Source organism: Bombus flavifrons, chromosome 13, assembly GCF_040668555.2.
Source record: "Bombus flavifrons isolate JBK064 chromosome 13, iyBomFlav1_principal, whole genome shotgun sequence".
NCBI classification, from domain to species: domain Eukaryota; kingdom Metazoa; phylum Arthropoda; class Insecta; order Hymenoptera; family Apidae; genus Bombus; species Bombus flavifrons.
Genome location: NC_138454.1, coordinates 8,366,022 through 8,388,372, shown reverse-complemented (window position 1 = coordinate 8,388,372; position 22,351 = coordinate 8,366,022). Strand labels below are relative to the sequence as shown.

The window sequence follows — 22,351 nt, the reverse complement described above, 5'->3', positions numbered from 1 at the left end:
GACAATTTTCCGCGTGGCGAATGCAAACAGAGACTTTTCGAGAGGAAACGTTAATACAACCGGAAGGAGGTGCGGTGAAATACAGTCGGAAGAAATAAAACGAGACGTAGCAGTAGCAAAGTAGCGAAACGGTCGAGCAAAGAAAGAAAAATAAAAGGTGGAAGGTTAGAGAAGGGGGATGAAAAAGAATGACGAAGAAAAGGAGACAAGAAGCGCGAAAGAGAGGGAGGTTAATTAAGGGAAAATTTAACGACGGGGTTTGTCCAGCCCAGTCCATTTCTATGCGCAGTTCTTCCCCCTTTCCTTTTCCCTCGACCGACTTTGACTCGAGTTAACGTAGAAAGTTTCGCGTGGATTTTTGAAATTCTAATTCGACCACCTAATCTGCTCGATCCTTCCTATTCTCTTTCTCTCTCGTTTTCTCTATATTTCTCAGTCTTCTCCGATGACGAAGACGATGGTTTGACACGAATTCGTGAATACGCGAGACCAGGAATTTCGCAAAAACGACAGACTCGCAGTAGCTGACTAGGGGAAACGAAAGGAGAGCGCGTAAGCGTTAGTGCGCTCACGAGCACGCACACTGCTACTGGAGAAACCAAGGGAGAAAAGCTGTTTCACCCTCTCTTGATTCCCTGCACCCACGCAGGGACAGACACGACGATACGTTCGCGTATACGGATCGTTTCAAAATGTTCGTACTTGCCGCGAGAGGCTGTTTTCACCAGAGAATAGAACGATTTTCCGTGTGGTTAACGCGTTCAAAAAAAAAAAAAAAAAAAAAAAGAAAAAAATAGAGAAAGAAAGGAAGCTTCTCTTGTTTTCCGGTTCTCGAAGTTTTTGAAAGCGCGGAGCAAGCCACCCTTTTCACGCTCGTCTCTTTCCCTCGAGTGAAATTCCGCAACGACTGAGAATTGCTCGAGACACCCTGTACGTCGCGAGCGTACGCACGCACACAGCCACCATCCAGCTATAGAAGCAGAACTAATTGCGCTGTATTTAATTAAGCCGCGGATTATTTCCTTAACGAGGGCAGATCTCTATTCTTCCTTCCTACCACTTCAGCAGCAGGCTTCGCTTCCATCTTTTACAATTTTCCATCTCCACCCCAGAGCTCGCGGCTGGAGGAATAGATCTCGGAGATCCACGGTTTCACCTCTCGTTCGACAACCTGCCTGGTTTTCTTGCACTTCTCTCTTTCTCTTTCTGTTCGTCTCTCTCTTTCTCTCGCTTCTTCATACGCCAGAACATCCGTCTGCGGCGTCAACACATACGATAGTCGCTATCACCGCCTCTGCCACAGACACCTTTCCGCCCAGCAAAAACAAAGACCTTCCGGCACACATGACGCCCGATTCCGCGTTCCCTGTTTTCTTGTCGAGAAATTTGCCATCCGTGTGCGTGCGATCGATTGTTTTTCTCTTTTTTGTCGTTGTTTCTAGATCACTCGACTCCCATAGATAACAGCTTTTACGTTCCGATTCGATCGGCCGATGGCGTTTACACTTCAACGATCGACGTGCTCTTCGTGTTTCCACGTTTTTTCGTCTCGTTTCCGTCAGCTTATCTCTGCGTAAAGTTATACCGATATTAAGTCGTACACGTATCATCAACCTTCATCACCGAAGGATGGCGGATAAGTTAAGTTTCCGTGTCAACTTTTTATCGTGTCGTTCACCGAGATCGAAGATCAGCTTGACTCGCTCCACTTAAGGAACTTACTTTCGGGCCTTAGCCACCGTGTGAGTACCGAATGGTAGGAGGTAAGTCTCGACGTGTGTTTCCAAGCGGCTTAACGCGTCCATTTACCTGCCATACGTGTTTTTTAAACAAACCTACGAGAGAATCAATTAAAACCGATCGCCAAACTTTTTGAAAGCTGCACGCGCTTTTTTCTCGCTATTCATCGACTCATGGATCGGATGGCATAGAATCTCTTTTTGCGATGGAAACGATATTTGGTGTTGTTCGTGGGAAGCCGTACGCGGCAGTTTCATGTCGCTCGTGACCGCCCTAATGGAAAATTGCGCTTAGCGTAAGTACATTCTTCCGTTTCTTTAATACCAGCTTACAACGCAGCGATGCAATTTGCAGACTAAGTTACACCTTGAGTGGCTTTTGCCTCCATCTCGACTCTTTTTGTCCGGTTTCCGCAGCGCGGTTAAAAAAAGCACGAGGAAACGTTGTCAGCGAATTATCATAGTTCTTGCCTTACTATACCGTAAATCGTAATAAACAACTGTCGTACGTTTGGTCGCGCGATTCCTAACTTTTTCCAGAATTTTTACGTTTCCTTGTAGGCGACTACGAACGCGGCTGCGATCCCATAGAATCGAATTTTAGCAGAGTCGCGTGTGTTTGTTTCCGTGACGTTTACAGCTGGAAATAAAAGAACGAATAAAACGATACGCGTTGCGCGGCAATCGGAAAACTAATATTCGCGTACCGGGAATCTGTTCCCGGAGATTCATTAAACTCTCGGGCAGTCCGCCGTCTCTTGACTGCCCCGTCCCACCTGCGCCGTGTTTTTATCCCTTCGTTTCCGAAACGGACGAGTCAGAGAAGTGTGAGCTACTCGATTTTCGCACGGCAACGAAAGCGTTGATCGACCGCGCGGAAAAAGAAACAATAGCACGCGCCAGAGGGAAATTCGATACAGGCCAACAAGTAACTCTTCGCTTTCCTCTGGTCGAGGAAAAAGTCCGAGGTCGGGGTATACAAGGATACGCATATCGGCGTCGGGTATCATCGGAAATGGGCGGAGAGTGGAAGCAGGATATGAAAGAAAGGGAAATGACCGATAAAAACGTAGGTCGAGGGACCAGGGGCAACGGAAGGACGCCTGTTACGAGGGAAAATCCAGTGGATGGACGCAATCTAGGAACTCTTGGGAACCAATCTCCTCTGATGAAAATACCTTGCTCAAAGCGGACGGTTTTCCAGCCGGGCAAATTTCTTCCGTGACTCTTTTTTAGAATATCGCGCGCATCCAACCATCGCGGGTCCCGCTCTTTCGGCCAGCTGCATCTACGAAAATTTTCTACGATCCGTGCATTCAGCATAGGAAAATCATCCAAAGACATCGCGTTACATTTCTTCCTGGAAGATGCGCGCGTAGCTGAACGCGTGTAAAAACGCAGAAATCCGAACGGATAAAGATCGAGCAATTCCACGTTAGCCCGAAGGTTTTCTCGGAATCTGCACTGCGACATTTATACCATTCTCGCCCCCTTCTTGCATTTTTCTACTTCTCTTCATCGTTACCTCTTCTTCATTTCTACTCTCTTTTCCATCGCTTGGCTCTCTCTCTCTCTCTCTCTCGTTTTTTCTCGTCTTCGTTTGCTTTCTAACTTTCGATCGATGAGTTAGAAACGGAAGAAGGTACGGGATTGCGGCGAAAGATGGATTCCGGTATCGAAGGATCGGTGCCAGGATTTTCCAGGTTATATTCCTGCCGCGAGCTATATGGAATATCCCGAGATTCGAAGGTACTTCACTAGCGACTGCTTTGAAGAGCATCCATGAAAGTTACACTTTCGTATCTTGTGGACTTTATGATCGACCGCGACGCATACTTGCTCGATTCCTTTCGTTCCTGAAAACTTGTCCAGTTCCTGTACAGAATTTATTTCCAGAATTATCGTCTCTCTTCTCCCTCGATCCTGTCCTTTTCATCGATAGCACGTTCCGTTCGCTTTTGGATTTTTTCACGGACGAAACCGTCAAACAATCGGACACGAGGAATATCTTCGTCTCGAGAGACTTTCAACGGTTTTCAATTCCGATAGTCTCTGCTCGTGATCACGTTACCAGGATTAAAAGAAAAAGCGTAAACAGCAGAGATTGCCAATGAGAGATCCACGTGGCTGACGATAGAGCCACGGAATACGGAACGGAGTCTAGCACGGAGTCGGAGCAAGGGTTGCGCGTCTTCGATTGGCTCATGAATTTTTCAACAGTCGCCATTTGTTTGATCAGACTTAGAGCCCGCTGAGAACTGCACTTTTCACTCGACGTCGAGAGTAACGGGGCGACGCGAAGCGCGCGCTTCGTAAGTGGAGCATGTGTTTGTTCGCGTACCATGGAAATGCGAGAATATCTTCGGAAGAAGAACGACGTCAACGCGTTAGCCGTAACGCGAAATTGTAATCTTACGCCTGATTCCCGATCGATTCCATCGCTCGAACGTATATTTGTTCGTATTATTATATATTTCGTATTGCACGTACGTATACAATATATCAGAGTTGTGTGTAGGCACCTTTGTAGTTCGGCTTCGTTTCCTTCGGAGTTTCCATTCTTCAATTTCGACGCTTTTCGAAATCGTAAAAGATCGCAGAGAAGCTTCATTTTTCCTCTTGCACGTTATTTTCTTCTTTTTTACCGATACTCCTTCTCTTATCGTTCTGCCATTGCTGGGATTAGCTTCTTCAACAGCTATTCTCGCGTCGTGATTTTATTATCGAAGTTTTCTTTCCGAAAATGTGATCTTCGAGTCTCAAATTTCATTACACGCAACGTCACCTTACGAACGTACGGCCGAAAGGAAACCCATTGAGTGATAGATTATTTCCGATCAGTGATCGAGCTTGAACTCGCTATCCACAGAAGTAATTGGAACCGGAAGAGAGTCTCCAGAAGCGTCCACAGTGGCGAGGTAGTCGGTAGAAATGATTTTGAGGAAAGTGACCACCGGTGACCATTGATTGACCACAGAGTGAACGCTGTTCGCGTCAGGTAATTGGCCCAAGCGATAGATTTTTGTAGTGTAAGCTGGCTATGACGCCCGTAAAAATCCAAGGACCGTGAATTAGGTCAGAATACCAGTCGTGAAAAATGCACGTATACCTGTGCCTTTCGCGAATTTCGCCAAGAAATGCAATTAACAAAGTTTAAACTTGGTTCTTGACAAGTAACTTACTTCCTAGCATTTTCGTGCTCGAGTCGAATATTTTTAAACCAAGTACAGAAATATCCGCAATTGTTTCTTGTTGAAGTGGTTACCACTTCTAAGAAAACTCTACATCTGGTCTTTTTAGTTTTCTCAAGCACTGAAGCCATCGACAGCGTGTAGACAAAAGAATGCGACGAAGACAGACCATAAACGGTAGACAGGAGACGTTGGCTTCGGGGTTTTCAGTTATTGGGTAACACAGCTAGAGTGCGGATCTGTACCAGCTCAAATTATATTCTTACTTATAATTACGCTTCTATTTAAATATATTTTTTGCCTTACAATTTATCCACGAGCTTTCTCTGTTTACACATCGAATAACCTCAACATTTCTAATTCCTGTCAGTATTAAATTTAGATTCGTACTTGTGCGATATATATAACCTATCGAGAATGCTACTTCGTCTAATCCTTTTAATATTAAGCAGAGAATTAATAAATTAATAAATCAGTCTGGCGTCTAGACGAGCGAATCGATACAATTGCGGGAAGGGTCCTCTTTACAAGTATACTTTAACCTGGGTTCAATCGCTATTGAAAGAATAGAATGCCTGCTGGGTATCGATACACCAATTGGCGTTGCTACCGGATGTTCTAGTTTACGACACGACAGTCGAGATTGCCATACATATTTGGTCTCATTGAAAATGAAGAAATACGTATGTACCTTCTTCTTCGCAGACCTGCCGTGATCATCGACTTTTTCTCCTTTTCTCTCTTTTTTTTTTACACATTGCTTTTTCGTCTGTAATACGTCGTTCGAGGGTCCTTTTCAACGACCCGCTAAATTTGTTTGACATCAGAAATTACGCCGCGCCTTTCACCGGCTCCTAAAGGCGCCGCTTTGATCTTGATCAAACTCTTTCGTCGCTTGCTGCCGCCTTTAGCAACAAAAATGGTATTTCGGACACAGAAAAATATGTACTCTACGTGAACTCGAACGAATCAGCCGCGTTCCATTGAAATATTGAACATGGTAACGAAAGACTTACCGATGACGGTGAGGTTATATCGGAAGCTACGTGTTTGTCCCTTGCGGAAGTCGACTCTGCACCTGTAAGTGGCCGCGTCATGCCTCTTGATGTCCTCGATCACGAGGACCGCAGGACTCGGGAATGCCGTGCGGAAGTATGCTCGCGGTCCGAACACCCCGGAATCCGAGGAGTGTTGCGCTTTGGTCACCGGCTTCTCTCTGGCATCGATCCTACAACGAGTAAAAAAGAATCCCCGGAGATCAATAACAAGCCGACCCCGTTTGTTTAGCGTTCGACCGATATAATCACCGCGTCGCTTCGAACAATGAAAATCGTGTGTTTGCCAGGTGGAAATCGACACTGAAATTTATTGGAATATCGTAAGTGCTTAACGTAATACATATGCGATTCGCATTTATCGAAGCTCGGTGGTAATGACAAGGGGCAAGGGGGAAAGGGAAGGATCGGTAATGCTCGGTAAGTAGTTGGAGTGTTCAAAATATAATAATCGTTATTACTCGCGTATATTTGTTCGTAATCTGTCGCGATCAATGACGCTCGTATTCCACGCTATTTCATCGACTTGAACGTGTTTTTCCACTGTAATGCAAAAACGTATTGCCCTTAAAAATATAGCGAGAAACTAGAGAAATTTTGGCCTTTAATCAAGGTCGGAGGTTGGTTTTATCTTTCCAGTGGCACGTTTAGTACAGATAGAGAAGCGTTTGATGGAAAGCGGCCGATAGTGTCGGAGAGAAGGAAAAGAGGTACTCGATATAGGATGGTTCGCATTCCTAGAGCCTTTTGAATGGAACCGTGGAAAGTTCTTGTCGGACCGCTTTGTCTTTGTCGTTTCTGTTTCTCGCCCATTCTCTTGCTAGCTGGCCGTAGCGTTTTTTTCTACGCTGGGACGCCCGACTTGCACGTGGAATGGCAAGAATTCGCGGAACGGCCTGCGGTATTCGATATGTATGTAGGAAACGATCGCAATTTCTAGCCAATGAAATTCGAGTGGAGCGTGCAGGTTTCATTGTAAGAGGCTCGGCTGGTACAGAGAGAAACGAATGGAAAGGACAGAGGTGGAACGTGGTCCGAATCAGCCGAAAAAGTCTTTTCCATTGCGATTCATTGAGGCAGGCGGTGGTCGCCGAACGCCAGCCACTGACCGCGGCCATTATTACTCACCTACTAGAGAATGTAATTATTTCAAATCGATAAAATAATTATCGTCGGTCGAGAGTACAACGTGCGGCCGACTAGAGATAACGCAATTAAACCAATGTTGTATTGTTTGATATTTCGTGTACGCGGATATCTCACATTTCCGATTTGTAGCTTTCACACGCGGATAGAGGAAAAACTACCGTGGCAAAATCAATTACGCCAAATCGAATCGTTCTAATATATGTACGTAACTATCGATACGCGACGCGTATCCAATTATACATTTTCCACGCTTTTTAAGACCTTTTTCCAACCAGTTATTTACCTTCGTATACGGAAATTGGTCTCGACCAAAGAGTATCGATATCACTGGCGGAGCAACACAGTGTAATCTTTAACGAACTGCTGGACATGGCGGAGGAAACAGTTCAGAGTTATTGTTCTTGCTGCGTACACTCACAGACGATGTTTAACACGACACAGAAACCGTTTACCTTTCCTTAAAGCTATCATTTGAAGCGACGCGAGTCAACCGAACACCGGCTAGTGTTGATTTTATCCCTTACTCGACCGGATTCTTTTTACTCCCCCTTCAACGATACTCTGCTAACAACAACGACAGCGTGCAATAACGGCGATAACACGTCGCGTCACGAGAATGTTCCCGTCGAAGAAAATCCACCAAGTTTTTGCTCTATAAACTGTCGATTCGACATAGTTTCTCAATTCGTTATTACGAGGACGATAGGTTACGATTCGCGGCATATTCTTGCTCATTACGCGCGAATAATTATTACGAGCTACGGAATGTTCGCGCGATTGTGCGTCGCTCGAAGACTTGAAATTTCAAGCTGTATCATGTCTGAAACGAGATTCGGTTTACTCGGTAAGCTCGGATACGCGATTTCATTTTTCTTTGGTACATTATGCGACGTTGAGGATCGAGCGATAAACTCGTCGTTAATGTACTCGTTGACACGGCAAATGTCTGAGCATCATTTTTAAACATGCCGAGCAACCGTAGTCTGATAAAATTTTTCCGGTGGAGTGGCCATTTCTGGGTGACAGTCGCGCATACAAGGCGGAAGCGAATCGCGAAATAAATGATCGGTGACGAAAGACGATGGAACGGGATGGCTAAAACGGCGGAGATTGATGAACCTAGGGTGTCGTGTATCGTGAACGGATTAAAATATGGCGAAAATTTCCGCGTGTTCTGCCGTTCTCGTCGTTTCCTCACAAAAATACCGTCTCAATTACTTTTTCGCTGAAATTTCGCGATGATCGATGCGCCACATCGTACGATACATCGCTACGCGTTTACACACCGGCTTGCAAACACTTCATCGCGTACTTTAATTCCTAAAACACCTCGTGATTCCCGAAATTCTCTTTTATATGTTTTATTTGCTCGGCTTCAACGTCATTTCTGCGCACGTAGCACGGAATACGTGTTTTTAAATAAATATATTATTAATCGTTTTTCATGGCAAATTGGTAAAAGAGAGCGGCGCGCCTGTAATAAAATAACGATCGAAATAAGACGATAAAATAATACACGGCATGCACGTTCCTTTCTGCACGAACGTTTAACGAGCTCCTTTAGTTTTTCTTTATCTTTTTTTTTTGGGGGGGGGGGGTAAATTTCATAAACGTGCTTCAAGCTCCAGACTACAGGAGCCGGTTCGAAATCCAGCAATTTCGCTGGTTAATCGTCGGTAATGTTTCGTCTTGAAAATTCAACGAAATCCTTAAACAGTTGCGTAGGACGTTAAACCGCAGTCTGACCATTTCGCTCTGTGATATTCATTAAATGAATATACCGCCGCTAAAAACGCCTGAATCGGCGCCCCTGTTATAGCGGACGATAAAAGAGATGAAAAAAATGTCAAGTGAAATACTGTTATGGAACGAAGGTTTAATGTGCCATAATTATGTAGCATTAGCCGGTACCATATAATGCATCATACAGCAATTACGAGGTCTCGCGATTCTTTGTATTTACGACGTTGCCATCTTGACTCGATCCATAAAATTAGGAACAGTCCGCTTTCTAGCTCGTACAAGCTTTTTCAACGATGTCCGAAGAGACGAGAAACGGAAAGAAAACGACGGTAAAAGAATTTGCTCCTGAAAAGTTTCTGCATCCGTCGTACAGGATTTGGAATTAGCAAACATCGGCGTTAAATCGTGCTTATTCGATTCGATCGATTTCGTTGATCGTTGGCGACGAGTCTATTATTTTTTTTATTTCGTCAAACGTATCATTAGTCGTTGCAAAAATCTGAAATATCGTCGAACGAATTTTTACGAGATATTTCCATAGGTGAGCGCGCGAAATATTTATCGTCAAATATTGTTTTACTCGAAATGGAAAAATCACGACCAATACGATATATCTTAGTAGAATGGGGGTTTTGTTTCGTAAAATTTCCGATTAGCCGTGTGTGTAGTGTCTCGTCAACGCGTCGTCATCGTCGTCGTTGTCGTCGTCGTCGTAGCGAATTCTTCCTTTTGATGGGATTTTCTGAGTGGGGTGGATCGTACCGATAGACAGAAGGATGAAAAACAGGGTCGAAAAATAGAGGAAATAAGAGCGCAGCGAGGGACGTTCGCAATGTCGGGTATGGGAACACGGTTAGATGCAATAAGGAAACGCGTATCTTTCTTCGTCGGGTACTCGTTACAGCGACTTTTCAGCCACTCGTCGAGTAGCTTTGCGACGCGACGGGCTGCTCGATTCACGTCGACGCGCCACCGAGTAATACGGAATCGATGTCTGTTTTATGAAACGTTTTATCTCGCCGCGCAGCCCGTTTTCCAATATTTCTCCCCTTTCTCGCTCTACCACCTCCGCGACCTTTCCCTTCGATCCCTTTTGCTGTTCCTGCGCGACCTACTTCTCCTTTCTCTCATTCTCTCTCTTTTTCACCTTTGTCACTCTCCTCCACTTCGCTCTTACGTGCCGGCTACCCACCCTTCTGTTCAGCCCTCGTCTCGTAAAAATGATACACGCCCTCCGGGCGAAGGGTAAATAGCACCGGCACGAATATACGGGTCTCGGTTCGCGATACGGATCCACTTTACAACCCGTTCTTCCGAGGTTTTTCTCGTTAATTAAGTTTCTCGACTTTGTAGCCGATAGGTTACCCCTGGCAACCGTGGTAATCCCGGTAGCTCAACTATAACGAAGTTATCAATCAGCCTGTTAACGCAGCGACATCCCACGATATCGTTCGTTCCGCGTTCGATCTAATGGCAGGAGAAATCACAGTTTCAAGCTTTCAAGATTATTGGAGAGAGTGGAAACCGCGAGTACGAGGAAAGGTTAAGATCGCACGAGTTGATCTTTCGTCGTCGATTAAGATCGTTCGAGTGAGCGAACGAGCCACTGGGACAACGATCTATTTTCCATGCACCGCTGCGTAATTACAGAGGAAACATGCAGGTCCTTTTTCAGTATTTTGCCCCATTTGCGTTGCTTTTCCACCGCAAGCTTCACCGGCGTTGCTTCTTTTTGCGTGGCTCTCCGCGGTTCCCTGGCTTCGCGTTTTCCTCGTAAAAATGATGCATGTCCTCCGGGCAAAGGATAAATAGCGGCGAAATAAATGGAGACCATCCACCATTTACTTCGCTTACGTTTCCTTCAAGAATATTGTATGTCCGCTTATTTATTGCCACGCTAATTTTCTGACATTCTCGTGGAGTTGTTTTACCTCACAGAGAACATACTTTATCGTTCTGACGTCTTCGAGCTTTATAAATTTATACTTTTATCCGACCGTCTCGGGACGTTTCTTCTCCTCCATTTTACATCTTTATTTCGTTCTGCATCTTTTCTCTTCATTTTACGACCGGCATTTTTCTATTCCCTACTCTGGACGCGTTGTTGTCACGGACGCGCGTTGTTGTTGTCACGAGGATATTCCCTTTTTAAAGAGTGCAAGAACCGTACGCGAGAGTACTGGGTGCGTGAAAAGAGAATAAAGAGAATAAACCCCTTACGGTTCGTTAAAAAATGTAAAAATGATTAGAGGTGGACAATTAAAAATACTGTCAGTGATTTCCAGTCCGTTAGCCGCGCGCCACATGGCTTTTTTCCGTTTGGTATCGTGCTTTCATTTTTTATCCTCGAACTCGTCCCGCAAAAATGATAAACGATGTACGAGTATAGGGTAAACAAGAACGATACATAGATACATACTCGTCATGCGTCTGTGTCACTATCAACGCAGTTAGCTGCTCGCTCTTCCGAGACCGCGAAGTAAAACAGTGGAAACTCGGTAACTTTACTCTACCGATCTCATCCGCTTTTGCCGGGCTTTTACTCGCGCGATCTACCACGACCGTGCACCACACGAATTTTTGTTGCGCGTCGGTCGAACCGCGGCTTTAACCTGAATTTCAAATACCACGTTCCTCTTTGCTCCTTTACGAGAAGTTTCATTTGCATTCGCGAGTTATCGGAAGATGGAAGGAATTCTTCTCGACGAGTCGTCGCGTGTCGCGTCGTTCGATGGTAAAAAGAGGGAAACGCGTGACATCGATAAATTTGAACGAAGAACGTCTTTTTTTTTTCGTTATTGCGTCCGCTTGGAATTCGGGGCCACTGGTAGCAGAGGCGAAAAGAGCATTTCGTCGAGGCAGGAATGACGAGAACGTTTGTATACGATAACTCGTATCCCAACGATTGCTATTTGTTTTCACGTTCGTGCTGTCGGCGACAATGAGTCTCGTCGAAATGGAAGTTGGTTCCGGTGAATATTTCCGGAGCTGCGTGTACGTACACGTGTGTGCGCGGCCACGTAGTCATGCCTACGGACGGTGCGACGAATTTCAGTAGAAATAACGACATGCAGTCAGACATATCGGAACGGGACGCGTAGTTGCGACTGACGCTATCGTGACGTACTACTGCCGGCCGAGTGCTCTCTGCGTTGATCCGCGTCACTGTTCTGCCCTCCTTTTTCTCTTTCTCTCACCTCTAGGCTCGCATCTTTTTCTTCTTCCCTCTTTTTCTATTCTCTTTCATTCCACTCGTTTCTGCTACGTTTTTTCCACCGTCGCGTCTGCTTGTTGCGTCACGATCCACCGCAAAAGGAACGGTGGAAAAATGTCGAATAAAACTTTCCGAATATTTAATAGGCCGTTTAATCTGGAAAGAAGCGCGACCATCTCGACAAATTATTAATCCGAATATTGTAGCAAGTCACGAAATCGTCTGAACGAGGATGATTACCTCGAACAGTATGCTACGTACGCACTGTACGAACAAAGAACAGGAAGTTCGTGAGAGCGGTGACGGCAACTTGTTCATACGTCGAACCTGTGGCTTATGAGCTTTAAAGCACACGTTGAACGATTGCGAAGCGCACCGGCTCCTAAGCGCGTAATTAAGACGACCTGGTCTCGATTCCCGGCTAAAGTTTCACATTCGATGAATGTATCAGAAAGAGAGAGAGAGAGAGGGAGAGAGAGAGAGAGAGAGAGAGAGAGACGTGTGTACGCACGAGGAATGTGGCCCGACACGTACGTAGGTGGATGCTAACATTAACAGAGGAATAACAATACATGAGTTCACCGAAGCTCTCACGCTGCGCGTACACACGATATCACGGCGTGCAATTGCGGTCTAACTATACTTGGAACCACCCTCCTGTTCCTCATCAATCCTCTTCTAGGTCCAATTTGCTATTCCGTAATAGCGACATATTTCGAGTTGAACGTTCGCGATACGAGCTATCCATTAAATAAAAACCCATCTTCTTCTGTAGATGCGAGCTCGTGAAAAGCAAAGCTCATAAATTGAATTCTGAACAAACTACTCTCTCTTTCTCTCGGTACGAGGCGCCGCCAGAAAGCACTGAAACGGCGGTAACGACAACGACGAAGACGACGAAGCCAGCTCGACAAATATGGAGTCATCCTTTGACGAGCGAGTCGATAAGAACACGCGCCGACAAAATTTCATCAGACAATCGCTCTTCCTCTTATTACAATATTTCGTCTCGCGTTTCTTCCTGCATCGTAGCGCGCACACTCCCTTCCATCAAGTTCCTCCGCTTCGTGTAATTTTAAAAGACTGCACGTTCAACGCGTCGACGTTGATGGTTACGCGACAGAAAAGATATCCCAAAGTAACATCGAACATAGTTGTACGACGTTCACGAGCGACGACGTAAAGAGCGGCGTTTCGATCCGACACGTTCGATTTCCACTGTAGTTTCCTTGTCCTTATAGTCGTTCTTGTGGCCAGGTCAGTCCGGTAATAGCAGGTCGATAACGAAATTCAATATTTCCACGCTAATGACCAAGCACGGTGGCGATGGTAATGGTGGGCAATTCACCCGCATGGGGCCCGTGTTAATATTTAGGGTTACTGCCCGTGAACACGCCATCCGTGTGCAACACGCACTCTCCTTTCCGAACGCTCGCTAACATCTTCGAAATTATCGAGGTTCGTCGAGAGAAAAGGAAAGTTCCTTTCGTTGGGACACGGGAACGATTACGAACGAGTTCGACTTTAAATTCGACGAAGTTGTCGAAAACAACGGTCTAGTTAATATATCACCTATTTTTTTTACCGGCGCGGTGCTGACCCGGTACGTCACGGAGCTTTGTTTTCACGGCTAAACATTGTTATGCAGATAGGACCAGACGGCATTGTTGTTCGGGTAGACCTCAGCGCGCGACCATGAAGCTATTCTCATGATAATTTTCGAGGATTATTTTTCGTAATTTCTCATAGAATACGTTGAACATCCCCCTTGGCCGTTTTCTACAGACCCTTTAAAAAAACGAACATTCCATCCGCAAACTCATGCTCATTTTCTTTTTTATCTCCGCTCGGGATGTTCGTTTAATTTATTTACTACGAACTCCCTTATGTTGATTAGCATTTCGAATGACAATTCACGGGCAGAAAGGTAGCGCGAAAGATTTTAATAAAAATCAGGCTCGCCCAAGGTGACGAATACCAAGGATAAGAGAAATGCTCGTGAGTATTTTCCCTTCCTCTTTCATTCTCTCCCTTCTCTCTCTGGTTAATTTAGCAGAAAAGCGAGCCGCTCGAATCCGTAATCGAATTTTCCAGGCGTTCTTCATGGATTAGACACGGCGTGCTAATAGCGGCTCGAGAGGCATTTGATTAACGCAAATAACGCCGCACCTGGCGCGTTGTTTTCTGAAGACTTTAAATTTCACACTGCTCTCCGACTGCTTGCGTCCCCTATACCCAGCAGGAGCCCTTTCAGCCATTCAAACCCTCTCGTAGGTTAAATGCTTGAAATTACTCGTTGGAAGCCGAGTGTTGGTACACAAGTACGACGCGTTGGTATATTAAAACCTATTTACATGCGGGTGGAGGAGGGTTGCTCGAACCAATCCACTTGAATTGTGTTGCGGGAGTTATATTCGCGTTTATCGCGTATCCCTCGTTCGCCACTATCTCACGCTCTCTTAGCGAAAATCGTCACCTCGAATTCGCATCTTTCCGAGTATCTTACACGACGCACGATTCTAACGCGTATTTCGCCCGGTGAGAAACGGCCAGTCTCTATAAATGAGACTTGGAAGAACAATCTCGTAAAGGGTGTGTTGGCGCCAGGAACGATTAACGAGATCGACGAGCTGATTTCTATCTGCAAACGAACGGCCGTGTTCCCGGCTGCTTCGCTAACGTAAAGGGACACAGCAGGTGTAGCGCGAAGACACGACGAACGATGGTGTAGCTCGCGTCAGTTTCGATTAAAGGGACCATGGCTTAATTCGGGAAGAGCGTAGCTACAGCACGGCCGATAACAGAGACGCTAAATTCGAGGATGTGCCTCCTCGACGCGTGCCATCGGCCGTTTACATCCAGCATTATCCTATTACCAGCGATGTGTCTTGCAGAGCGACGTCGTATGCTGCACTTACGTGCATAGATTGTCTGGCGTGACGAATTGGAAAAAAGCTTGCGACGACGCGATGCTGCGCCACGATGGCAGCCGTTCGGTTCTTCGGTGGAAACTGGCAGCTCGAGGACGACGAGGAGAGGTAAGAGGCTGAGACGCGAGTTACACGTGCAACGACAATACGAGGAAAGTTCTCGAGTTTGCCTCGAGCTCGATTAAAGGGGCCGTCTCGTAGATACGGTCGATGGAAGGCTAGAAGCGTGATAACAGAGACGTTTGACCGTGCTACGTTGCTCGTCGATCGATGCGCGCAACCGAATGCCTTTACGGTCCGTTCGCTGCGTTACACAAATTGTTACAGTTACGCGCAACGTACGTAATCGGAAAACTCGCGCGCTACCTTACTGTATCCTCTTCGATGGATTTGTTCTACTTTGGAACCGAGAGAAAAAGGCACCGTATTCGCGACAGACAGCGTATACGAATCGACTCGTTTAACAATTGTATTCTTCGTCAGAACCTTTTTACGATTACGAAACGTAATTGAGTTTCGTTGCGAACGAAGGATGCTCTATTCGCTTACGTATACACGGGTTGTTACACAGATCGGGCCACATAGATTTCACGATCCCCGCTTATTTGCATGCAAATGTAAAAATGCTGGCTGTGTTGTTGACTCGTTCTTACGCGAAGTTCGCCGTATAGCCGAGAGGGATAGTTGGCAAGAGTAAAGAGAAGGAAGGAAGGACGCGGCAAGGGGAAAATTCGACGCGCGGCTTTGCGATGGAAACGAAACAGGTGCACCGAGAACACACGGTAATGAGAATCGATAATGGCAGTCAAACGAAATCGCGCCTCCGACGAGATTCCACTTTCGGCTAGACAGAAGTCAAGCCGAACCATCGACCGGGATAGCGTTTCCACGGAAAGGGTATAAATTGAACGACGATGCTCCCAACGAGATCGTTTTGATATCGTGATTCGTTTTTAGTACATCACTGGACAGTTCTGCAAGCTATAGGGATTTCGGTTTTTTGTAGCGGAAACGAGTAGCTACGCGCTCTGCTACAAAGCGACAGTTAGTTGGCTGAAGTAGACTAGCCGCTGGTCAATTTTCGTTCGTTTAACGCCCGTTAGTTGCAAACTATACGGGACTAAACACAGAGATGTAATTTTTAGAAGGAACGACGAGCTTTTACCTTTTACCATGGAAAATTTGATTTCACCGTGGACAAAGATAGACATTCGTAATTTACTTTTATTTGTAAATTCAAGTGTTCGAGATAGAACGGTTTCTAGTATCTCTAAACGAAAGAGAGGAACTCGCGGAGCTAAGCTTAGCGAGCGCACACGCGAAACGAGCGCTTCTATTTGTCCGATCATTAACGTGTAAACACAGTTTCTAGATAATTCAAAGCTATTACCGTGTAAGTTTCATCGAAAAGGATCGATTGCAGGATATTTTTCCGGGACTGTTCGTCTCCGCGTTTCCTCGGTACTATGTATCTCACGGGAACAAAAGTTGCACTATCGAGCGAGAGAAAACCGAGGCGGATGATATTCGAAATAAATTTAAACTTTTCTCGTAATTAAAACCGACCGTGCAAGGAAAGCGGATAGCAAAATACTTTGCTGCGTATCAAAGGGTGAAATGAATTTATTCCGACGACCGGTGCATCCGAGCAATTGGATTTCAGCATGGATTGATCGAGCTGCAAAACGAAAGCTGTTAGGCAAGAACGGAAACGTGCGCGTAAAAGTCGATGAAAATCGATGGAGCGGGGGGTCAATCGAGAGACTACGGGATTAAAGAGAGCTTTTAAAAGCTCCACCCAGCTCGTCTCGCCCGTCAAGCCTTTTTACATTTTACTGTTTTACGCCGAATAATTCGGCCATAATGTAGTTTCATCGAGCATGCGAGGCGTAAGTGTGCGCGACATCCCCAGGAATCGAATATCACGGACAGCGTTTAAATTATTATGACGAATCGGGATTTGAAAGAGCGATTCGACAGGAACGACGAGTCGTTTTGGAGGATTTCACGTTCGATACGAGATACGACCAGTCGTCGAGGTTATCTTCGTTGCTCGATAAAGAAAGGTTAAAGCTCGATAGACGAACGAACGCGCACGGTATTCTTATCGCGGCTGGTCGATCGCGGAAAAGAATACACCGGGTACGAAACCGCGTGGGAGGAAGTTTTGACCGTCTACCAGCGAAACTATTCTCAGGAGGGAGCAGAGAACGATATAAACGGTTTGCCTGGAGCGAGAGTTTTAAAGGAAAGCAAGTAGAAACCCGATCTACATTGTTCCCCTTTGAATCGAATCTTTCGCGAACGTAAGCCGCGCCGCGCGTTTCCTCTCGCTCGCGTATTTTACCAAGTGGAATCATTTTTGAAACTATCGAAACTAGATTGGCGCGATTGTACGCCGAATTCCAGCGTGTCGTGAGTAATTCGCGTAAACCTTTCCAACTGATAACGAACCGAGAATGTATGTGCCGGACAGAGAGGATGGAAACACCGAGGCGCTCCTCGGTGTTGCAATATTCATCGCTGTCTTCCATTTTCGGGACAGAAGCTGCGTCACCGATAACGAGCATTGTGCGAGAGGACAGGAATCGAAAGCGACCTAGTCGTCGGGTCGGGGTGATGCGACAACTTTCTCGATTGTCGTATACGGTAGGTTGGTTCGGTCGCGAATTCAATACGGTCGGAGTAACGATAACGCGCGCGTACGATAACTCGACAAGGTCGACGGCGGTTCAATTCGAACAGTGCCGTTTGCCAGATGCGATCGCCTCGTACTCGTAGCTCGTACAATTTCGTTGGGAGAGATTAGACGAAAGAGACAAGGAGGGAAGGTGAGGAGGATGGAACGTGGAGTTTCATAGGACTCGCAAGCGCGCCACCTTGACTCGCGTTAATTGATTAGTCGGCTTCGAACTTGCGATTAACCAGTCGACCTTTCATCGTCGGATTTTCCATGCATGAAATTTATTAACACGGATCTCGTCTGGTTCGAGGCGAACGTAATATTCCGTAGACGCGACACGTCCACGTTCAACGTTCGTGAACGAACATTTGAAAAGAGGCGATCACGGAACGCCGGCTGGCCGGATCCCGCGCGATACTTTCGCAATACCTGGCTGTCGTTTCCCTTTCTTTTTCCAGCCGCCATCCTTTCAATCATCCTCCGAGCTGTCTTCCAGCCGTCTTTCCCTCTTTGTCATTCCGGCTTTATCGGCTGACACTCACCGGGTCCGATATCAAGCTCGTCGTCCGTCCCTCTGTCCTCCTCCGTTTATCTCGATCTCTCGGCCGTATTCTCGTTCGCCAGCCTCCCTCTCGCACCCTCTGATTTAGGTCGCAGCCAGCCCGCTAACTGATTGAGGGTGATTGACGCTCTGGCTGAATACCGGACAAGCCCAAAACCCATTATTTACTGCTCGGGCCTCGTACAACGTTATAATTGCCGGCAGCTATTCCGCCCTGCGCGCTCCCTCTTCCTCTCGATTCGATTTACCCCGCCCCAACCGGCCAATCCAACGAGTTGGCTTATCGTCCGGTACCTGCTAACTCGAACCCACCATGGAATTCTTGTTGCGATCGCCCGAACCTGCGTCCTAATTAAGCACACTATCCACGAATTTCATTGGTTTCGTGTTCCCCTAACGTGCGGAAATATCGAAAGCACGGCGTATCGGCGCTATCGCTGAAATTCCTTCTCCGACATACCGGTGTCTCTTTGTGCCGTGTCGTTTAGCTTGAAAACCGTCGTCGCAACCGGCCGCGGACAACGACGAGCTTTACGAACCGAAGCGAATGCAATTTGAACAGCAGGTATCGCGTTTTCCTCGTGCCAGCATTCTTCGTCTAGAACCAGTTACGAATAATAGCTAGATCTCGCGATGCCGCTTCTCACGACCGCGTGCCAATCAACCGCTTCTGGGTATTATCTTTTTATTTTCTAGATCGTCGATGGATAAATCAAACTTTGGATTTCCATCGGCTTGGTTTTATCGGAACAGCCGGAAAAGGCAGGCGAGAAAGGAGAGACAGAAACGGTAACGCGGCCGAAGGAAAGTGGGCTCGAACGAAGTACGTCACGTCCGGCATACAGTTTACCTTGAGAAGGATCGATCTCGAAGGAGTTAAGTGGCTGCCGGTTCTTCCAAGAAGTATACCCATCGACTCCAGAGTAGGAATCACGTTCATGGCCGACCGTGCTCCATCGCGGCCTCTGTCATCTTAATCCCCGGGATCCTTTTTACACGGCTTTCTCATTCGCGTCCTCTGTGTACCCGCCACCTTGTGGACTTTGCTGCCCAGACCAAGACCCGGGACCACCTTCTCTCTTATCCGCTTGAATTACGGCGAGGCACGTCCGCCCCTAGTGGATGTCCTGCTTCAGGCTGGACCTCGTCCAGCTTTCACGGAAAAGGAACCTCCGTCGTCAAATGGCCGAACCGTATTAAAACGAATCTGACCTACGTGATGTTGGATCTTATTCCAACGTTAGAAAATCATCACACCGCCCAGCCGGATCGCTTTCGTAACTTTTATCGAATACCGCAGGATCGTCGAACGCGTCGCGTTGTCGTTCTCTTCGCTCTCTAGAAATCTTCCTCCAACTCGATACGTTTCGCGCAATCTGCTGTCGGACAAACGTCGCATTTTCGCCGTTCGCTCCTATACGACGAGAACGCTTCGCTGCATCGGACATCGTCGCTATAATCGTATCTATATAGCGTTCATCGACGAGGCGTCACGTATGACAAAGATGGTGTCGCAATCAGGTAGAATCGATCGGTCAGTCGATAAAAGCTCGAAGGATAGATATTGTCCGTGAAGATGGCAGACTGGCGGTGATCTTGGAGTAGACAATAAATGGTCAAGCGCTTTAGACACGTTTCCGTGAGCACGAACTATGGGGCCTTCCGATTGTACAGGCCAGCAAGGTTTCTCTTTATTCTTCGACCAAGGGGAAGGTCGATCGGCCCGATGCCGATCAACGAACAAAGCGTTTCTCCGTCGACCAAGCTCTTCCTTCTCCTTTTCTTCGTCGACAAGCGTATTCGTTGCTCCTTTTCCTTCTCTTCTTCGACAAGTATTCCTTCAGAAATACTCTCGCCGCGAACGTTTTCCAACGGACGGTACGCGCTAAGTAAATTGCATTTACGAAATTTTCTCGAAAGTATTTCGATTCGAACAAAATTCATGTTCGAAAGAAGTTTCGAGAATTATGTACGTGTTTCGGGACGCGTCGACTCAAACTACTTTATCGGGCGAAACGTTCGTTTCGGGAATGTCTTCTTGCTGATTTCCATACCTTCTGTTTGCTCGTTTACTCGTCGAGGTAGACAAGGGCCACGGGAGCGTGCGCAAGTTCTACGACATTTCCTTAAAATTCGTCGAGTGAGAAGCGTTGATTAAGCGACATTCGTTTTTCTCGTTTTTGTCTGTCCTCCTTTGCGTTTCTTTTCCCTTGGTTCCGGGCTTGTTAAGGTGCGACCTGTGTATTCGCTACGAGGTAACGTCTCTCAAAGGACTCCTTGGACTTGGCCGGTTCTTCACGATAACGAAATCGTTGTCGAAGTCTCTGAGATCCTACGTCTTCTAGAATCACCGAACAAACCTAATTCTTTCTCCTCTCTTCTCTCAACCTCTTCGAATCTACAGTTTCCTCGACGCGGACTATACCAGTACGAAATTTCGACAAAGTTTCGTCAAAACGTTCGTCCAGTTCTAAAGCAAGTAATTTCATAATTGCCTATTCCCTTCGTACCTGTTCGTGCGTCGTAATTCTCGCTCAGATCGTCAAAACGTACGCGATATTCGCGATATCTTGGATTCGTTCGCTCGTAGGACACAATTATTACGGTACTTTGGTATTCTTCTCGCAGCTTCTTTCGTACAGCTTCCTAGATACATCTTATCTCTCAGGCCTGAAACTAGCTTGAAACTCGAGTGCCGGTTGGGAGAGATAGCAGCGAATTGTTTGGTCCCCCGAGTGAACTAGGATGTGTATAACGGTGGTTAGAAGTTGCCAGGATGCTTCCAAAACGTCGAGGCGGGGGAAAGCAGCAATTTCTGCTTCGACGTACCACGAAGAGAGCGGCTCGAAGTTGCGACTCGAATTGTAAGTCGAAACCTGCTACGATGCTGTTGGTACTTTGAAACTTCGTCGCCCCGGAGTAGATTCAACTATCCAAATTTCCCCAACAAAGAAATAATCAACGATTATGAGCCCGGGACACGTACGGCTTCAACTTTACCTCTCTACCAAATTCACCGTCATGGCCGCTAGTTTGCCACCGTACAATTCGCCGTCGAATTAGCTACGTTTCAAGCAAACGTTTATCACGTCTGGTCGTCTTGCCGCGATTAGCACGCTTCTCGAAAGACCGTAGCCCTTTCTCGCGGTAGCGCGAATTTTCTTTAGTTCTTCGAATTTTATCATTCGCGTAAATACGGTAATGTATGAAAAAACGAGCGACGAGATTCGACGAGATCGGCACTGTCCTCTCGCAGTGTTTCTTGTCCCTCGTTTCTACATCTTTAATCTGGCGTACCGCGTAGTTCGACCTCCGACCGTAAAACTCTCGTCGCCAGTTTCCGATTACGAGCGAGAAGACGTCCAATTTGTTTCTTCGTCTCGCCGCTCAAAGATATCGAACAACGAGGGGAAGTGTGTTACGGGAAGCGGTGTTAAGGAAATAGGGAAAGACAATCTGAACTTTCCAACTTCCCTCGAATTCCGGACGTATCCTGGCGTGATTCGACCCGCGCCTTTCGCGATTACTCGTTATTCCTTGCGAACTTACAAATTGATCACGTAAGACTGGATTGAACAGTCCCAGGAATAATAAGCGACCGCTTTGCTTTCCGTTACGCGTCTTCCCGTAATTGGCAGAGTGGGCAGAGTCGGTCGAAGCAATCGGAATAACACGGCGAGCTTCCAATAATGATTTCCAACAATGATTCGAACCTGCAGAAAATTTATGCGCGATTTATCAGGTCGCGAGAATGGGAAATTTATTTCTAGACAACAGGCAAATTGCCAAAACAGTATCGCTGCAGCTTCGTAAATAATCCTGCTGTGGATTCCTGTTTCCAACCTTTCCAACCGTTGTTCTGATTTCCAGGAATGACCGATTCGGGACGTCGAGCAACTAGCTAGAAGTAGAAACGAAGAAGAAGCGAACGAGACATCCGTGATCCGTTGGACGAGAACGAACCGAGCTCTGGAGCCAGGGAAAACCTTATTATGCGTTTCCCCGGAACTCCCCGCTTTGCACGGATCTTGTAAAGTGGCGAGGGTCGCGTCAACCGAATAACCAGACCATAAACCACCAGAGGC

General features: G+C 46.6%; 1 protein-coding gene across 2 annotated transcripts in view; it reads right to left on the bottom strand.

Moving 5' to 3' along the window:
* Positions 1 to 22,351, bottom strand: part of LOC138186344 (kin of IRRE-like protein 1) — a 256,576-nt gene that overhangs the window by 69,328 nt on the left and 164,897 nt on the right. For both annotated transcript variants that reach the window (XM_069126144.1, XM_069126143.1), the window contains exon 3: positions 5,947 to 6,158. In XM_069126144.1, the coding sequence (XP_068982245.1) occupies positions 5,947 to 6,158 (212 nt within the window). The remainder of the gene's footprint in view (positions 1 to 5,946; positions 6,159 to 22,351) is intronic.